The 18,152-nt window shown below is 35.8% G+C and overlaps 2 protein-coding genes across 2 annotated transcripts; both read left to right on the top strand.

Annotated features, from left to right (window-relative positions):
- The first annotated feature begins 765 nt into the window (after positions 1 to 765).
- LOC128988424 (phospholipase A1-like) lies at positions 766 to 9,077 on the top strand. Its single transcript, XM_054409691.1, has 6 exons — positions 766 to 858; positions 1,473 to 1,614; positions 3,321 to 3,469; positions 6,980 to 7,140; positions 7,962 to 8,040; positions 8,881 to 9,077. Exons 1-6 carry the CDS (start codon positions 813 to 815, stop codon positions 9,075 to 9,077), a joined length of 774 nt encoding a protein of 257 aa, XP_054265666.1. The 5' UTR covers positions 766 to 812.
- A 214-nt stretch (positions 9,078 to 9,291) lies between these two features.
- LOC128988423 (pancreatic lipase-related protein 2-like) lies at positions 9,292 to 15,230 on the top strand. The gene is made up of 4 exons (XM_054409690.1): positions 9,292 to 9,303; positions 11,199 to 11,307; positions 13,585 to 13,756; positions 15,027 to 15,230. Exons 1-4 carry the CDS (start codon positions 9,292 to 9,294, stop codon positions 15,190 to 15,192), a joined length of 459 nt encoding a protein of 152 aa, XP_054265665.1. The 3' UTR covers positions 15,193 to 15,230.
- The last annotated feature ends 2,922 nt before the right edge of the window (positions 15,231 to 18,152 follow it).

Genomic DNA, 18,152 nt, shown 5'->3' with positions numbered 1-18,152 from the left:
ACAAATACCTAAAATGGGCACATTTTTGATAATATAACATATTATGCTACTTTTCTATGTTAGTGATTTGTGTGTCATTGGCGTTTTTTTTTTGTTTTTTTTAAGTGAACGGTCGAAACACTGGTCTTGTGACTGTTGCAAGAAATTACAAGAAAAAGACGTTTCAAGAAACAAGAATATTTAAAATTTGGAGAAATTAGTTTCAAAACAAAGTTTTTCTACAAAAATGTGTGATACAGTTATGTGTTAAAGATTTAAATCTAAAACTTTTAGTTGTAAGTCTTAAACCAACCAGTAAAAAATCAAAACATTTAATTATAATATAAATTTTTATCTTGAGGGGAGTAATTCATGAACTTAGCTTACACTTTAAAATGATCTCTTCGTCGATTTATACCTCTCCTTTGGGTTCCTATTGGAAGATCATGAGGGCATAATCATCTAATTGTTCTTTCAAAGTGTTTCCATTCCATTATTGGTTAGCTTTCTCAACAAAAATTAATTTGTTTTTTAAAGCTAAAAGCTTACCAATAAAAGTGGAAGCAGTAGTTGTCAGATCTAGATCCAAATGTCCTTATGGCTAATCCCAAACCATTTCTTCATCTAAAAATCTGTGTATTCCTTACTTGATTATTCACTTTGGAAACGTCATGTAGGAAACTCCCACAGCTTTTCCACAGCTGGGCATTGTTGTGTTGTGTCACGCCAACAGGTGATTCTTGTCATTGTTGTTCTGTATAATACTTCACTATTAAAGTTCAGCCAAACGCTTTCTGCAGACTACAAGAGCCAGAAGTCTTTTAGCCTAAAATATGATTTATTTAGGTGTTTCCACTTTAGCATTCTGTCTTTTCCCAGGTATGTAAAAAAAAGTTCTTTGCGTATATGGTTTTATTTCATTTTTATTTTATTTATTTTTTACTGTTCTACTCCTTAAATTTATTTACTTAAATTGAAATAGGGCCTCCTTGTTATATTTTGTAATGAATTCGGCAAATCTTAACATTTTATTAAATTTTAAAAGTGCACTAACATTTTTAATTTTGTATTTTATTTTATTTTAAAATTTTAAACTCCATAGACAGCTGTTTACTTTTATGTAATGCTTGACAGAAAATAGTCTGAAATCCTTAGTAAATGTAAATTTTTTTACAAATCGGTAAGAAGAACCAATTACAAGAATCTTGGTTTTTAAATGTCATAATCGTACTTGTACGGGTTTTGCAGTTGCTAATTCAAAATTTGATCATTTAACCAATAAATATTGGGTGATCAAAATAACTTCTTAGGAAACTACTTGAAGTTTTCCTTGTAGAAGTCAAACATTTTAAAATCAGCTTATAGAATTTGAACCAGACACCTTAGCTGTCTATCAAATTAGAAAGATTCTTTTACCGTATTAAAAAAATTATGTTGTTTAGTTTCTTCACTAATGCAAAATCATGTATTAACTTATTCCTTTTTGGTAATAGGTACAGTATACTCACTCGATCTTGGTGAAAAGATTCGCCAAACTGTGATCAGCCTGTTCGACAAGAAGCCTGGTGTACAATGCGACAAATACACTGACTTACAGTGTCCAAACAATCAAGTCACCTTCTGGCTCTATACCAGGTGAGGACGAAAACACATTTGTAATAATCGGTAACTACTACCAAATACTAACTATTCTCGTCCCTTTGTAAATTTGTAATCTCATTTGTTCTGTCTAGTTCATATTGGCTACTGACGGTGTAATCTTGTTTCTGTTATTTTTGGGTTAACTTCATGATTTATGCTTTACTGATTGGTTATATAACCAGGTTATTGTTTATGATTTGATCTTGTCATTTGGCTAAACAAGGTTTTAAACCAGGTTCTATTATTACTAATGTGTATTATTTTAGGGTCAATTGTATGTTTGTGCTTAACTGTTTGAATATATTACTAGGGGACGAGTTATTGTTTATTGTTAGATCATTTTATTTGGCTAAATGAGGTTTTAAGGCTGAAATAAAAAAATAATAAAAACACGACCTCTGCAGTGCACCCCTGATCATAAAGGATTTCAACTGACATAAGGATGACAAATCTACTAAGATGTTGTGTTTTATCTATGCTACTACCAAAGACAAGATTCGGATATCAGGGCAGATATCAGTCAGGACCAGATATAGGTATATTCGTCAAGAATTGTTTACATGATAGCCTATTAACAATTTTACAGTTTGAAAAAGCTGGCCTATCAGTCAGGCTAGGTTAAAAGTTTGTGTGGGACTGGTGACAACGGTCAAAGATAATTAAACGTAAGTGCCTTAAGTATAGCCAAGGAAAGTAATACTTGGGGTTTTTTATGTGGGGCCATCCAATGTTTTCTATTATTTTACGATGCTATACACACTTTTTAGTTAACTTTGATCCGTAAGTGTTTGGCATTTTTCTGAATATATTGTGTGAAAAATCAAGAACAGTAGAAATAATCTAAATTTATCTCAGTCTCTTTGACCATATTTCTGTCTGAGGGAGACGATCGCGAATATTGTTAGTTGTTTCATTTGATGAAATTTCAAACAGTTGTACATGATTTCCAAAGAATGTAAACTAGTATGTAAAAAGATTTTAAACTAGTTCTAACATCAACTTGTGCCACTCTCTGTCTTAATTTTGCTCGTAGTACATTTTCGGATTCAAGGGGTGTGGGGTATGGTTGTGTAAAGAAAGGTATGTCCAGTAAGATTGTATTTGGGGTCGATTATAATTAATAAAAACTAATATAAAAAAGATGTTATTAAATTTTTAGTTTCAAAATTTACTGTTTTTGTTCTAGAAATACTCTTAACCTGAATTGATAGTTTGTTTTTATGTTGCAAATGAAGAGTTGCTCGAAGAACTTAATAAACTAGACAAAGTTCAGTAATAAAATAATCTTAAACTTTAAAAAAGTTGAGTTACATAGCCTATTTAATGCAACAAGTGCGTAGTTTTTATTTTACAGAATAAGTTTTGTTAAGTTTTAAAGTTTTGACGCTATTGTACAGACATTTCTGTGAAAATATTAAATTGATTAGATTTAATGTGAATGGTAACAGTATGCTACATTACTAGTACGGAAAATATATTTTTACTAGACGAGTGTGGCCTTCCAATAATTTTTCAGTGATAAATCCTTAGGTCGTTGGAAAGACGTTTAATGTTGTTTTACTGTTATTTATTATTGTTAGGTTAGTTTAGGTATTAATTGGGAAAATTGTCACACGTCTCTCGTCCGGTAAACAAATATTTTCCGGACTTGTAATTAAATGTACCATAATTAAGCATGATATAACAAAATGCAAGTTCAGGGATCGTCAGAATGATGGTTATAAGTTCAACCCTTGTGATGAAGCTACGATACGAAACGCGCCCTTCATCAGGAACCTACCTGTCAAGGTCCTTGTCCACGGATACACCATGAATAAGGACAAAGCCATCAACGAAGAACTTAGGCCTGGTAAGTCAAAAAGGGTTCCTATAGTCAGTAGGGCCGTCGAGGAATTTTTTGGTCCTCAGAAATTAGTCTACTGGTTATATTAGTATGTAGACGTTCAAGATTGCCCAGCTAACTTACATATATAATAAATGTCCTTAATTAAGATAAGTTTATTGTTTTTTTAAGAAATCTAATGAAAAATAATCAATTAGAACTAAAATTTAAAAGTATAATTTTTGAAAGCCGTAAAACAAGCATAAAGGTTGTCAGATTATTTTTATTTTGGACATTCAGTTTGTTAAGGTCGCTGTGGCTGTAAAGCATGGCCTGGAAACCTTCCCCAAGCCATTTTCAGGCTGCTCATTATCCTAGGGATTCAATTGTTCGTAGCATTAAGTATTATTGTTAATGGACGTAGTCAGCTAAACAAAGCATATCATACATACATTAATCAAAGTTTATGTTCAACCTTCCTAATATAACAGTACCGCGACAATGAGAGATTCTCCTCTAAGCAACCGACCGTCACAAAACGATATTTTGTCCCGTACCATAAGGTATGTTTTTTCAGACCATTAATCAGAACAGTATTAGGCCTATTTAGTTGTCTTGAATTCTGAACTTGCCTGCTGTGTAATGGCAATTCCATCAACAACCATGTCAGTTACATAGGCAATGTTGCTTGTTATTGTGTGGCCAGTTCACCTTCCTCCTCTGAATCATAATTCTCATTAGTATATTGAGGGCTTCTTGAGATACAGTCAACAGATTCTACATGTTTTTCATGTATGTAAGTTAATTATCTATCTCAAATTGATAATTTATATGTAACAAGAGAGTTAGCATATTCAATCTGATTTTGTTTGGTTTTAAAACATTTGGAAATGGTCGAATTATCGCATAAGACACATACATATTGCTTGGCACATACATATAAATGTTCCATTATTCTTTTGTGTAAAACTGTCGAGCCCCTGCTGAAACGTTCCTTTTGAATGTTGGGTAAGCTTATTTTGTTATCCCTTAGACTATAATATTGATTATTGTTTGATTCATTGGCAATCATGTTTTTGTACTGTAATTTTTAGTATTTTAGCGAATTTTCCTATGGAGAAGAATCTATTACCGTAAGTGGTACGGTAAGACATAGACCCGGGACCGATTTACACATCCATGGAAGCAATAGCTTAACTAATTTAGATGATATTTTGGTGAAATTTAGCTTGAAGGTGTAGAACTAGCAAAACTTGAATTAGTTCGCGAACTAGCTAGATCGGGTCATTACACGTTACAGAGAAAAGTCCCCAAAACTGGACGATTAAGAATTCAAATTCAGTAGTTGTTTGCTTTTATTGATGTTTATAGTATGTTGATCAAATTGGGAACATTTATTTATTTAATCTTTTAAATTTGATGAAAAAGCTTTTTATCTTTTCTGTAGCAGTAAACCTAGGTAATGGTTAAATCTAAAGTTATTTAAATGGAGAAAATATGTATTGTTTATGAAAATATTTAATTTTAAATCGAATCAGACAAATTTAAATTTGCTTAGTCTGCAGGTTTGCTGCGGCGGTGGTATTTATTTATTTATGTATTTTGACTATTTGACGCTTATCAGAACATAGAATTAATTTGGTAGGGGAATATTGACTCTCAAAACGATTTTTGCATGTTATCTAATCAACTAGTCAAAAAACTTATCTGCTTTAATAATTGCCTAATACAAAACCACATCATGTGAAGAGTAGTCGGTACATAAAATGACATTTGGTTTAATATTGTTGCGAGCTTACAGGATCGTTTAAAAAACTGTGGTAATTTTATAATTAACACCATTTTTTTTTATTACAGTAATTATAATCACCTAGCTAACCCTATCTATTTCCTAACTACCTTAATTACAACATTTCTACTTACAGTAATTACAGCTAAGTTACAGGGTTTATAACTTAATACAACATCACTTCGCACTACCCTGTCACTATACTGTCACTGCCACAGCGTATATTTATACTAATATATATACTTATGTAAATATATTAGGATAGTTTAGATTTAGTGACTTGAGTTAGTTTGAAAAACATGTATCATGAAACTCGCTCGTAAATAAAGGCATTTTTATTTATTTATTTATTTATTTTATTTACAGTTGATTAAACTCACTAATTGGTGCTATCTCATCCAATTTTGACTTGACAATGGGGTAAGGATTAAGGAACACAAAGCAGGTGGTCTCCATCCTGTATTTCACGGAAATGCATAGCTAGACAAGGTGCATGGCTCCTGCAGTTATGCGTCTATGCCATTGAGGCGACCTATGAGATAATAGATAGACGCACGCGACAACCCTTAAACGTTCCTGCCCCTCCGTAACAATAGTAAAAATAACCATTAATATTAAATAGGTTGTAAGTTTTGCATTTCAAATACTCTCACTGCACTCAGTTCATTCATATTTCATTCTCGGAAAATATTAACAAATCTGGCAAAGTGATACTCTTAGCTTAAAAAATATTAAACAAATTAAAGATGTTTTAAAGAATGCATGTTACTCTTATTTGTGGACTGAGGCGATGACAAAGAAAAGTTTAGAAGCGATAAGGATGATTGGAGTGCCAAGGTCAGGAGCAATGTATGTTTGTTTACTTGAACCAAGTCAGAGGTCACTGATAGCGAGATATAGATTAGGAACCTGGTTGTGCAGGAAAGATGAGACAGGAAATAGAAACGTGTACTGTGTAGGGAAATAGAGAATGGATGGCATGCATTTTATTGACTGTACAATGGAATGGGCAAATGTGGAATGGACAGTATGTTTATGGAAAATAATAGGCTATGTCGACATTGCGTGAGTTTGCGTAACATTTGAAAATATTTTTTGAAATATTAGAGAATGAATGGAAAATAAGGCCCGCAGGCAACATACAGCAGCCCTCCCCACCACTTGAATCAAATCCCCCTTAAATACCTCGTTTAAAATTTCAATGCAGATCTCTTTCTTTTAATGCATGTTTGAATACAATTAATTTTGAATGTTGGCTCAGTTATCACTGCAGGTGTTTCATATTCTTTTACCGGTATTCTATGTTTATATTTATTTGTGTGATTTTATTGGGGTTTTCATTGAATTATTTATTGCATGTTAATATTTATATACTTATTTATTTACCTAGTTATTAGTAAAACTAATTTACCAACCTTTTTTTCATTAACTTTTAGTTCGAAAATGTATTTATTTGATGTACCCTTGAAGGAAAATCAATAAAAGAATGATGATGATGATATTTCATTCACCATTTCATTTACTATGAAGAAATACAGTTATGAAGAGAATGTGATTGTTATAAACTAGTTTATCTATTTTAAACTGTCTACAACAGGTTTAGATGTTTCCTAATATCTTATTAGACAATAGAGGTGTTACTTTATAGCTTAAAATCACGTTTATTAATAAACTAGAATAAATGTAAATAGCAATGTTATCAATTATTGGCATTGGAATCAAATTTGTAATGCACGTTAATCTTGCAGCATACTTCAAGAGCGGTGATATGAACATAATCTCCGTTGATTGGAGCCCAATCAGCAAAGAACATTGCTACACCGAGGCAGCTTACAGTATCCCCACAGTAGGCAAGTGTGTGGCGGAGTTCTTAAAACAAGTGCAGCGATTACGTACAGACTTGGGACAGGTAATTGTATTTTTTTATTGGGTAATCTTAAGATAAAAGCTCATGTTGAAGATAACGACGTGTATACATCCATACAATAGCTTCAACCTAACTTGAAACAAAATTAAAAGTTTTTAAATGTTTTACAACTTATATATACAGTTCCCTTTACATTTGGTGCTTTACATAGTCCTACATAGCCATTGACTAAAAGTACATAATATCTTTGACTAGTCAATGATAATATGTACAAACCTTGTTTACAAGTGCACATGTTGACGGTATACTGTCATTAGGTGCTTTACATATGCGTGCATAGCCATTGACTACAAGTACATAATATATACACACCTTATTTACAGATGCACATGTTGACGGTATACTGTAATTAGGTGCTTTACATATGCGTACATAGCCATTGACTACAAGTACATAATATCTACACACCTTGTTTACAGATGCACATGTTGACGGTATACTGTCATTAGGTGCTTTACATATGCGTACATAGCCATTGACTACAAGTACATAATATATACACACCTTGTTTACAGATGCACATGTTGACGGTATACTGTCATTAGGTGCTTTACATATGCGTACATAGCCATTGACTACAAGTACATAATATATACACACCTTGTTTACAGATGCACATGTTGACGGTATACTGTCATTTTGTGCTTTACATATGCGTACATAGCCATTGACTACAAGTACATAATATCTACAAACTTTGTTTACAGATGCACATGTTGACGGTATACTGTCATTTTGTGCTTTACATATGCGTACATAGCCATTGACTACAAGTACATAATATCTACAAACTTTGTTTACAGATGCACATGCTGGGCCATAGCATGGGAGCGCATGTAGTGGCCTGGGCCTCTCTAGACCTTGACTTGCCCAGAGTGACACGTAAGCTTTATCGTTTCTATTACGTTATTAAACTTACACTCTAACATTAATAGCGATTAGATTCGAAAAAAAATCCTTTCAATATAATTTGAATTCCGGACAAAACAACAATGTAAATTTAGTATCTAAGATTTAAAGAGTCTATCATTCTATTAGAGTCTTACTAGTTCATCATCTAGTAAAGAGACCCTTCAACTTCGTTATTTTACAATCTTCAGTCAAGCCGGAGTTTGCAGCATGGTTTTTAAACAAAAGAATACAGAACCCAAAGAGAGATCTTTTGTTTGATGACATTTAGTTGCTATCAATAGTTTTAAAGTATTTACAACGTGTAAATTCATAGTCTTACAGCCCTTTTTCAAAGTTTTTATGTTGTTACCAGTGATGACAATAATTGATATAATGACATGTTTTGGATATTTTTTGTTAAGTAATATATAAATGCGGCTTTACAGTTATGCAAATGTTTCTGTCATATTTCTAAACATTTATTATCTATTGTTTAGTAAAAAAAAATCCATTCTCGAAAATGTGGCCAATTGTGTTTCAATTCCGAACCTATTCATCCTTGAGCTGGTAGTGCATTGGCAATGGGTTTTCTCAAAATATTCGTTGGTTTGTTATCATTTTTGAAAAGACAAAGATTTGTTGTCTTGAATGGTTTTTATTGTTATAATTTTAAATTAGTATTTTTAATCTAGTGGGGTTGGATCTGGTAAACATTGGTCATATTCAAACGAAGGTCTTACCTTTACCAATTCTTCTTATCAAATTTTGTTTCAATATTCTGCTTTCCCTATTCGTTCTAAAACTGCTACTTACAAATTTGTACTATTGTAGAGTTCGACCCGGCTCTTCCCTTGTTCTCTGACTCCGACAAACATCTGTTCCGCAGACCCAGGGGTACCATGGTCGACGTCTGGCATTCCAACAGTGGGCTGAAGGGTAGAGATGACGCTAGTGGCACTGTGGACCTCTACTTGAACGATGAGATGAACCAGCCAGGGTGCAGCTGTGGTGAGTATTCGTCAAGTTGAGACAAACTTATTTGCACCTAGGGTTTCGCCGTCTGGCATTCCAACAGTGGGCTGAAGGGTAGAGATGACGCCAGTGGCACTGTGGACCTCTACTTGAACGATGAGATGAACCAGCCAGGGTGCAGCTGTGGTGAGTATTCGTCAAGTTGAGACAAACTTATTTGCACCTAGGGTTTCGCCGTCTGGCATTCCAACAGTGGGCTGAAGGGTAGAGATGACGCTAGTGGTACTGTGGATCTTTACTTGAACGACGAGATGAACCAGCCAGGGTGCAGCTGTGGTGAGCATTCGTCAAGTTGAGACAAACTTATTTGCACCTAGGGTTTCGCCGTCTGGCATTCCAACAGTGGGCTGAAGGGTAGAGATGACGCCAGTGGCACTGTGGACCTCTACTTGAACGATGAGATGAACCAGCCAGGGTGCAGCTGTGGTGAGTATTCGTCAAGTTGAGACAAACTTATTTGCACCTAGGGTTTCGACGTCTGGCATTCCAACAGTGGGCTGAAGGGTAGAGATGACGCCAGTGGCACTGTGGACCTCTACTTGAACGACGAGATGAACCAGCCAGGGTGCAGCTGTGGTGAGTATTCGTCAAGTTGAGACAAACTTATTTGCACCTAGGGTTTCGCCGTCTGGCATTCCAACAGTGGGCTGAAGGGTAGAGATGACGCCAGTGGCACTGTGGACCTCTACTTGAACGATGAGATGAACCAGCCAGGGTGCAGCTGTGGTGAGTATTCGTCAAGTTGAGACAAACTTATTTGCACCTAGGGTTTCGCCGTCTGGCATTCCAACAGTGGGCTGAAGGGTAGAGATGACGCTAGTGGCACTGTGGACCTCTACTTGAACGATGAGATGAACCAGCCAGGGTGCAGCTGTGGTGAGTATTCGTCAAGTTGAGACAAACTTATTTGCACCTAGGGTTTCGCCGTCTGGCATTCCAACAGTGGGCTGAAGGGTAGAGATGACGCTAGTGGCACTGTGGACCTCTACTTGAACGATGAGATGAACCAGCCAGGGTGCAGCTGTGGTGAGTATTCGTCAAGTTGAGACAAACTTATTTGCACCTAGGGTTTCGCCGTCTGGCATTCCAACAGTGGGCTGAAGGGTAGAGATGACGCTAGTGGCACTGTGGATCTTTACTTGAACGACGAGATGAACCAGCCAGGGTGCAGCTGTGGTGAGCATTCGTCAAGTTGAGACAAACTTATTTGCACCTAGGGTTTCGCCGTCTGGCATTCCAACAGTGGGCTGAAGGGTAGAGATGACGCCAGTGGCACTGTGGATCTCTACTTGAACGACGAGATGAACCAGCCAGGGTGCAGCTGTGGTGAGTATTCGACAAGTTGAGACAAACTTATTTGCATCTAGGGTTTCGCCGTCTGGCATTCCAACAGTGGGCTGAAGGGTAGAGATGACGCCAGTGGCACTGTAGATCTCTACTTGAACGACGAGATGAACCAGCCAGGGTGCAGCTGTGGTGAGCATTCGTCAAGTTGAGACAATCTTATTTGCACCTAGGGTTTCACCGTTTGGCATTCAAACAGTGGGCTGAAGGGTAGAGATGACGCTAGTGGCACTGTGGATCTCTACTTGAACGACGAGATGAACCAGCCAGGGTGCAGCTGTGGTGAGCATTCGTCAAGTTGAGACAATCTTATTTGCACCTAGGGTTTCACCGTTTGGCATTCCAACAGTGGGCTAAAGGATAGAAATGACGCCAGTGGCACTGTGGATCTCTACTTGAACGACGAGATGAACCAGCCAGGGTGCAGCTGTGGTGAGCATTCGTCAAGTTGAGACAATCTTATTTGCACCTAGGGTTTCGCCGTCTGGCATTCCAACAGTGGGCTGAAGGGTAGAGATGACGCCAGTGGCACTGTAGATCTCTACTTGAACGACGAGATGAACCAGCCAGGGTGCAGCTGTGGTGAGCATTCGTCAAGTTGAGACAATCTTATTTGCACCTAGGGTTTCACCGTTTGGCATTCCAACAGTGGGCTGAAGGGTAGAGATGACGCCAGTGGCACTGTGGATCTCTACTTGAACGACGAGATGAACCAGCCAGGGTGCAGCTGTGGTGAGCATTCGTCAAGTTGAGACAAACTTATTTGCACCTAGGGTTTCGCCGTCTGGCATTCCAACAATGGGCTGAAGGGTAGAGATGACGCCAGTGGCACTGTGGATCTCTACTTGAACGACGAGATGAACCAGCCAGGGTGCAGCTGTGGTGAGCATTCGTCAAGTTGAGACAATCTTATTTTCACCTAGGGTTTCGCCGTCATTCATTACAATCTCGTCAATGTCTTTATGGTAAGACATTATTCCACTGTCACTTGAAAGTGTTCCCGATGTGTGTCATCTTAGGTAATCAATCTGTGGCCAACCACATTTACGATAAAACGATGACAAGTATGAAGGTGGGATTTATAACCTATTGTGACGATAATGTCTTTGCTTTCTGATGTTAGCAGATTCCAAACCAGCGTCAAATTAAACTCCAATTAACATCTCAATTTATGATTATTTGAGGTAAACCAAGGCCCCACTAGAAAAACAGGCCATGCTGCAGGATCCATGACGTCACATTAGTATATAGATTCATTAATAGATTCACTGTCATATCCCATATGTTTTAGGTATATAAGCTGGCTGTTTGAGTGTTTGTCAAATTTTAATGGTAAGATTTTAGTACAGCTATCCACCAGTGTGACGTAGTGTTGCGCTGCCCGCGCTACAACATGGCCTGTTTTTTCTAGTGGGGCCTTGGGTAAACTCATATCCCGTAAACAAATGTTTAATTCACCTCATCAGCACACATATTCCAGAAATCAGCTACATAATTAAAAATGTCTTTCAATATAACAGCAGTAATATCATCTGACCTAATGAGATGTATACAGTGTAAAACGATATAAATCGTATAAAGTTACTTTACACTGATGGTGTCGTTAATGTCTTTTCCTCCAATGTTGTGACATCGTGAGCCGAGTATGAGGACAAATAAATGTAGTAACTAGTGTTGAATTCGTGGATGACTACTGTAACAAAACTCACTGCTTATCGCTATACATAGGTATTGAATTGAGGTAGACTTCTCATCTTAGGCCTATAGACAAGAACTTATAGGGGTGGAGGGGCTGAGCATACACTAGAAGTGTAACGCATTTGGTTTCTAATTGTTGTTTGGGGCTTCTTGGAGATGATCAAAACCAATGTTGTCACCCTCCTAGCAGGTGCTCAAAATCGCTGTAGCAGGGGGGTGAGTAGGGAGCGTTCTAAAAAATCGCACAATACGATAGAAACATGATCTAAACGTACCATACGACGTTTTTACTAGAAAGCATTCTTAAACAAATTGTGAGAGGTTGGTGACTATTAGAAGGCAAGATGCATTACAACTCCATTTTTTCTCAATCTTCTGTTATATATATATATATATATATATATATATATATATATATATATATATACTAGCAGAGTACCTGTCATTCGTGGGTTTGGCGTACGTATAAAATTCTCATTGCAGTGTTATACTCGTACTTTACGTTTGCAATTGGGGAGGACACGGTTTGAGAAAATTTGGTTCTAATTACGGTAACACCTATATAGTATAACACATCTGTGATAGCCATAATGTCCTACCACTGTGCCTAACGATAGAAAAAAGTAAACTATCAAAAATTCTTACAATAACACAAATTATTTATTAAGTGAAAAACATAAATATAACTGTAAAATATCCTACTTAGACGGTTCTCATTGAGTATCACAGCTTTTTGTTGCTTAGCTCATAAAGCTGTTGTCATAAATACTAAAAAAATAATAGTGTTGCACCCTGTTGGTAAACATTATAACTTTTTAATGTTATTAAATATCATAGAACCAACTTGTTTTGTTAGAACAGCTGACAAAATTATTTAATCCTTTTAAATATGAATATTTATAAGGTTAACATGGAAAACTCCAGAGCCAATGGGGCGGAGCCCGAAAGAATTTTTTAGATATGAATAGGTTTATATGTTAATCGGGAATGTGAGCTACTATCATGCCAAACAAACAAACACACATACTTTCACATTTATAATATTAGTAAGATATAATAATTATTTTAACTCCAATCTTCCAAGAATCCATCCCCTATTACTCTGGACTATTATAGTAAAATCTAAATTATACGTTGGTATGTGTTTAGTATCCGGTAAGCATATCGGGTGATTTACTATTTTGGAATATATTTATCGAAGTCTTTTTTATGGCTTAAATAACAGCTAGAGAAAATTTGTTAATACAATATGATTTTTTTATTTGGCTGAAATGAAACCAATTTTTAAAATAATGCCCTCTTTAATTGCTGGAGAAACCCACAACCTCAAACTTTCCTTAGCTGACCCTTAAGTATAATCGATATAGTGTAAATCTTTGCTAATATCTTTTTTAATATATTACTAAAATATACAACAAAATAACGATGGCATTTTTCCTGTGATTTGACCCATCATTTCAGACACCAGCTGTTCGCATCTGCGAGCTGTCAAGTTTTACGCGGAAACGGTGGCAGACAAGAAGCCGTTGAAGGCTTTCCCTTGCCAAGGCTTCGATGAGTATGTGGGAAACTCATGTATGATGCCCACGATGGAAACTCTCGCTGACTTCGGGGAAAGACCCACTGAAGGAGTGTAAGCTGCTGTTACCAACTAGGTTACAAACATTAATAGACAAATGATCATCGGTTAGCTCAGGCCATGTTAACTGGATGAGGTTGATATCGTGAATGCAAAAAATTACCTTGACAGGAAGACCCCTCACTCAAAACCACCATAGTAAAGCTTAGTTTAAAGTTTCTTTTTTTATCCTTTGCCTCAGGAATTCTACTATTTACGCTCACGAATCTCTATAATTCTGTAAAGTACGTTCAGTGTAAATTCTTATTTTAAATCCAGCTCAAACATTAAATTCAAAAAGCTTACACTGCTGTAAACCTGCTAAGCGAATTTCTATTGGCCTGATTAGATTTTCACTACAACATTTCCTTTAAAATGCTAGATTTATTCCCTATTAAAATAACATAACGATAGTACGAAATCCATACGACAGTATGTACTTTTATCGACCACTAATATGAAACACTAATATGATTTTCAAAGAATGTCAATTACAATCGCTCATGTTAACGATGTTCGATTAACTTGTAGATTAACAGTGTGATTCGGATTAGGTTTAGTGAGTACTTATGTTTGCTTCTACAGGGGATGAGAACTTAAGAAGTGTTTGAACGCATCAAGCCATGCAAATTAGTTAAAATAAGCACACAATGCAAGAAAAAATAAGCAGCACAAGGCACGAAAAGGGAACGAATTGATTGCATATACAGTACTGTTTGATGACCTGATGTTTTAGAGAAAAAAATTTTAAAAGCATGTAAAAAGGGTTGCGTCAAGTCCAACCCCCAACCTTCTCGATGTAGCAGCTGGAAAATAAAGATTCTAATCGACTCTGGTACATATTATTGTAACGTGTATAGGGTTTGTTTATGTGCAAATAGTAAAGTAGTATATTAATATATGTTTGAAAAAAAAAAACATTGTAAAATATCATCTCTCAAATGGGTCGCTAGTTGCACTCTCACTACTAGCAGGGTCGCTACTGGCACGATTTCTGCTAGGTCGCATCCGGCACGGTCGCACCTGGCACGTAATCGCAGCATCGTCTTATAATTTTATCAATCGTTTGATCAATTTCCCATATTTTAAGTCATAAAACATTCAAAAATGTACTGCTGAGGTCCTATTACGCTAAAAATGAAGAGTTTTGATAAACGTTAAATTACGTTTTAGCCTACATTAAATGTATTATTTCCAAATCATGAAGGTGTTTAAAATTATGAGTACAAATGACCTGACAGTGAGTTTAAGAAAGTAATAAATTTTAAAACATTTATGTTTTCAGAAACGGACCGTACTTGACCTTTACCAATGCTGCGTCACCATTCTTACTGAATGCTGAGGCGTTCACTAACCAAGAGTCGTACGAGAACTTCAAGAAGACACGTGATAGCAATTGTCCCCAACATGACTTCTTCAAAATTGTAGGAGAAATAGTCATAGGAGCATAAAACGCTTTTGTGTTGTATAATAAAGATACCCAATTAAAGTTTTTCAGTTTTCTTTGCGAATTTTTCAGTATCCGAACGAGATAGAAAGTGTGACACTATCATGCCTCTACGGTAGCCAGACTTGCTGTTTGTTTTGATAATGTTGCATATTGTATATTAGTGATGAAATGCAGTATTCTGCCCAATAAGTCTCAGTACAAATACTATCTTTCACTGGCACTTTCATTGTATACTACCCAGTGGTTGGGAACCCAATTAAACCTGTAAGTCTTCTATCTGGAAAAAAGGATATGGCTCTTGAGCACACAACTATAGACGATATTATCATTTTAGGGGCCAAAATTGCACCTTCACAAACCCACTCTGGATCTTTGAAATTTGTTGATAAGTCTGGGAATGCATTTTCTACAGCAGATTGAATATTTTGTTGCAGTTTGTAGAAGATTAAGGAAAACGAAATCTCTTTTGTAATTTGGTCTATTTCAATTTAGTTATTAAATATGGTCCAATAGCTGTTAAGAAAATTGTTTCTGCAATTGCTTCTTTCAGTAATTGTACACGCATGTTCGTTTAAAGAGTTATCATTCAACGTAGTACCATAAGTAATATGCTTTTAGGCATGCGTTAACCTCGTCAGCGGGGTTCATATTACATGAAAATATGTCACTAAAGGTAGACCAACATCTTATGTTTTGTCAACAATTGTTGGAATATAAAATAATGATAATCGATATTTTATATTCGATCTTTGATCATGTGAAAAACATTGAAATATCGATTTGAAATTCGCTGACTAACACTGTGCCTTAAAACCCTTTGGGGTGGAGCCCTTTTGACGGATCGGCATATTTAATGGTGGAGCATTTAAACGTTGCTGAATGCACGGGTGAGCTGCAATTGTGGCTTAATATATTTGGACTTAGATTATCCGAGTAGTAAGATAGTTTTCTGTGCTGCATTCTATGGTAACGGTGTGGCACTATTTCAAATCATGACTAATACAGAATGTTGTGATTAATCAAGACTACAAAAAGTTGCTAAACAGAAAGTAAACAGATGCTTTTAAATGATATTCATTTGTAAACATTGTAGTTTCAAATATCTGACATTGGACCCCCTAAACCCCTCTGGGGCGAAATCCATTTGGATATGCACCAAACTTGACACGAACCATCCTTAAGTAATGCTTAGTAATGCCTGAAAGATAAAAAGTAAGATGTTTGATAAAAATTAAAAAAAAAATGGTCTATTGCATTTTTCACACTCTGTATACAAGAAAGTGTCGGAATATTTTAAAAATTGCGCCATTTTATAAGCTTTCCAACCATATGCTACACCATTGAGCTTTATGTCTGCTTATGTACGCTTTAGTAGTTTGAAGACTACAAAGCGTGGTGTCTTTAACATTTAAAACATGGAAAGTCGGCATGTATTAAGCAAAAGTTGTATTTTTGTTTCAGCTTGAACATTAAAAATAGTAAAAAAGTTCCCTGTTTTCTGGTATTCAAACCACTAAAACAAACAAAAAAATATCTAAGCCTCAATAGTGTAGCATATGGTTGGAATCACCCTGTATTTGTTAAACGACTGCAATTACAAGAAATAAATTGTAAACAAAACACAACCTCTACAGTGCACCGGACGAAATTAATAATAAAATCGTCCTTAGCTGATTTATAAGAATGAGAACCTAAATCTTTGACCCATGCTAATATCCGTATTGATTACACATTGGAGTAACAAAGTTTAGCATCAGAATCAAAACAATGACAACCGCCGCAAACGTAAAACAGCTGATTTGTACATTGCACTGTCAGCTGTCAACAACAAACAGACTACGCAATGTTCCTCGCCTACCTTCTGCTGCTCTTGGCCGGACAAGGGGTCACAGCGTGCTTTTTGGTGTCTAGGGCTCCGCCCCAGTGGAACCCTCAAGAACAGGACCCCATGGTGGCTCTGCCTAGACTGATAGACGTCCCTCCAAGGATGTGTGAAGCTTCGTTCGCGAGAGATTCTGGAGGGAGATGTAGACCCTTGGCTTAGGTGAGTTTAATCTTTGATTATGAATATACGTGGATATAAAATGTTTATGTTTAAGTTGTGTCCTGCTTTTGAATAATAATTAAAGAAGGTGAAAAAGTCCATCAGATAGTGTGCTGATGTAATAATTTAGTGTTTCCTTTGATTTTGAATACGGCAAGTCTTAACTCTCAAGCCCAACAGATATAATACTAAACTAAACTGAAACTGAAACTGGAAGCTGAAACTGTTGCAAAAGAAAGCTGTTAGGGCAATATTCAATCTTGACAGTGAAACACATTGTAAGCCATTATTCAAGAAACTTGGAATTTTAACTGTCACTTCTCTGTACATTTTAGATTGTTTACTGAATATTAAAAATAATATTAGAGAGTTCCCTACAAATGATTCAGTTCATAACCATTTTACCAGACAAAACACTTTTCTCCGTCCAAACCAATGTAATTTTATGACCACATTCAATAACTTTAGTGAATTTGGCAAAAGATTGTATATTATGTTACCTGCTCACATTAAATGTCTTGAAATACAACAATTTACTATTAGAAAGATTTTGTGTGATTTATGTGTGTATTAGGTCAAAGAATTTGTAGATCATATTAAGTAGGTTAATGGATATACTGTGATGAAATTGTATGACGTTGCTATACATGTATTTATAAAGTTGATGCAAATAAATGGATTTGATTTGATTTGATTTACTCGTTGTAATATGTACAGTAGAATAGCTATCAGCTATCTCAGTGACATTAACAAATAGAGAAAATAGAGTTTTAGATAATATTACATTAAATAAAAGTGATAAGTATGATAGTACATAAAATATACTTGGTGGCAATCGCAGTGTCGATCACAAAATTGAGCAGAGTCAGGGTTATAAATTATTTTATTTAGTCATTGACCATCAAGCATCGTCATTA

The sequence above is a fragment of the Macrosteles quadrilineatus genome, unplaced genomic scaffold (assembly GCF_028750875.1).
Source record: "Macrosteles quadrilineatus isolate MER2022 unplaced genomic scaffold, UCM_ALF_1.0 Scaffold_3__2_contigs__length_128488019, whole genome shotgun sequence".
In the NCBI taxonomy this organism is placed as follows: Eukaryota; Metazoa; Arthropoda; class Insecta; order Hemiptera; family Cicadellidae; genus Macrosteles; species Macrosteles quadrilineatus.
This window is presented reverse-complemented; position numbering and strand designations above follow the sequence as displayed.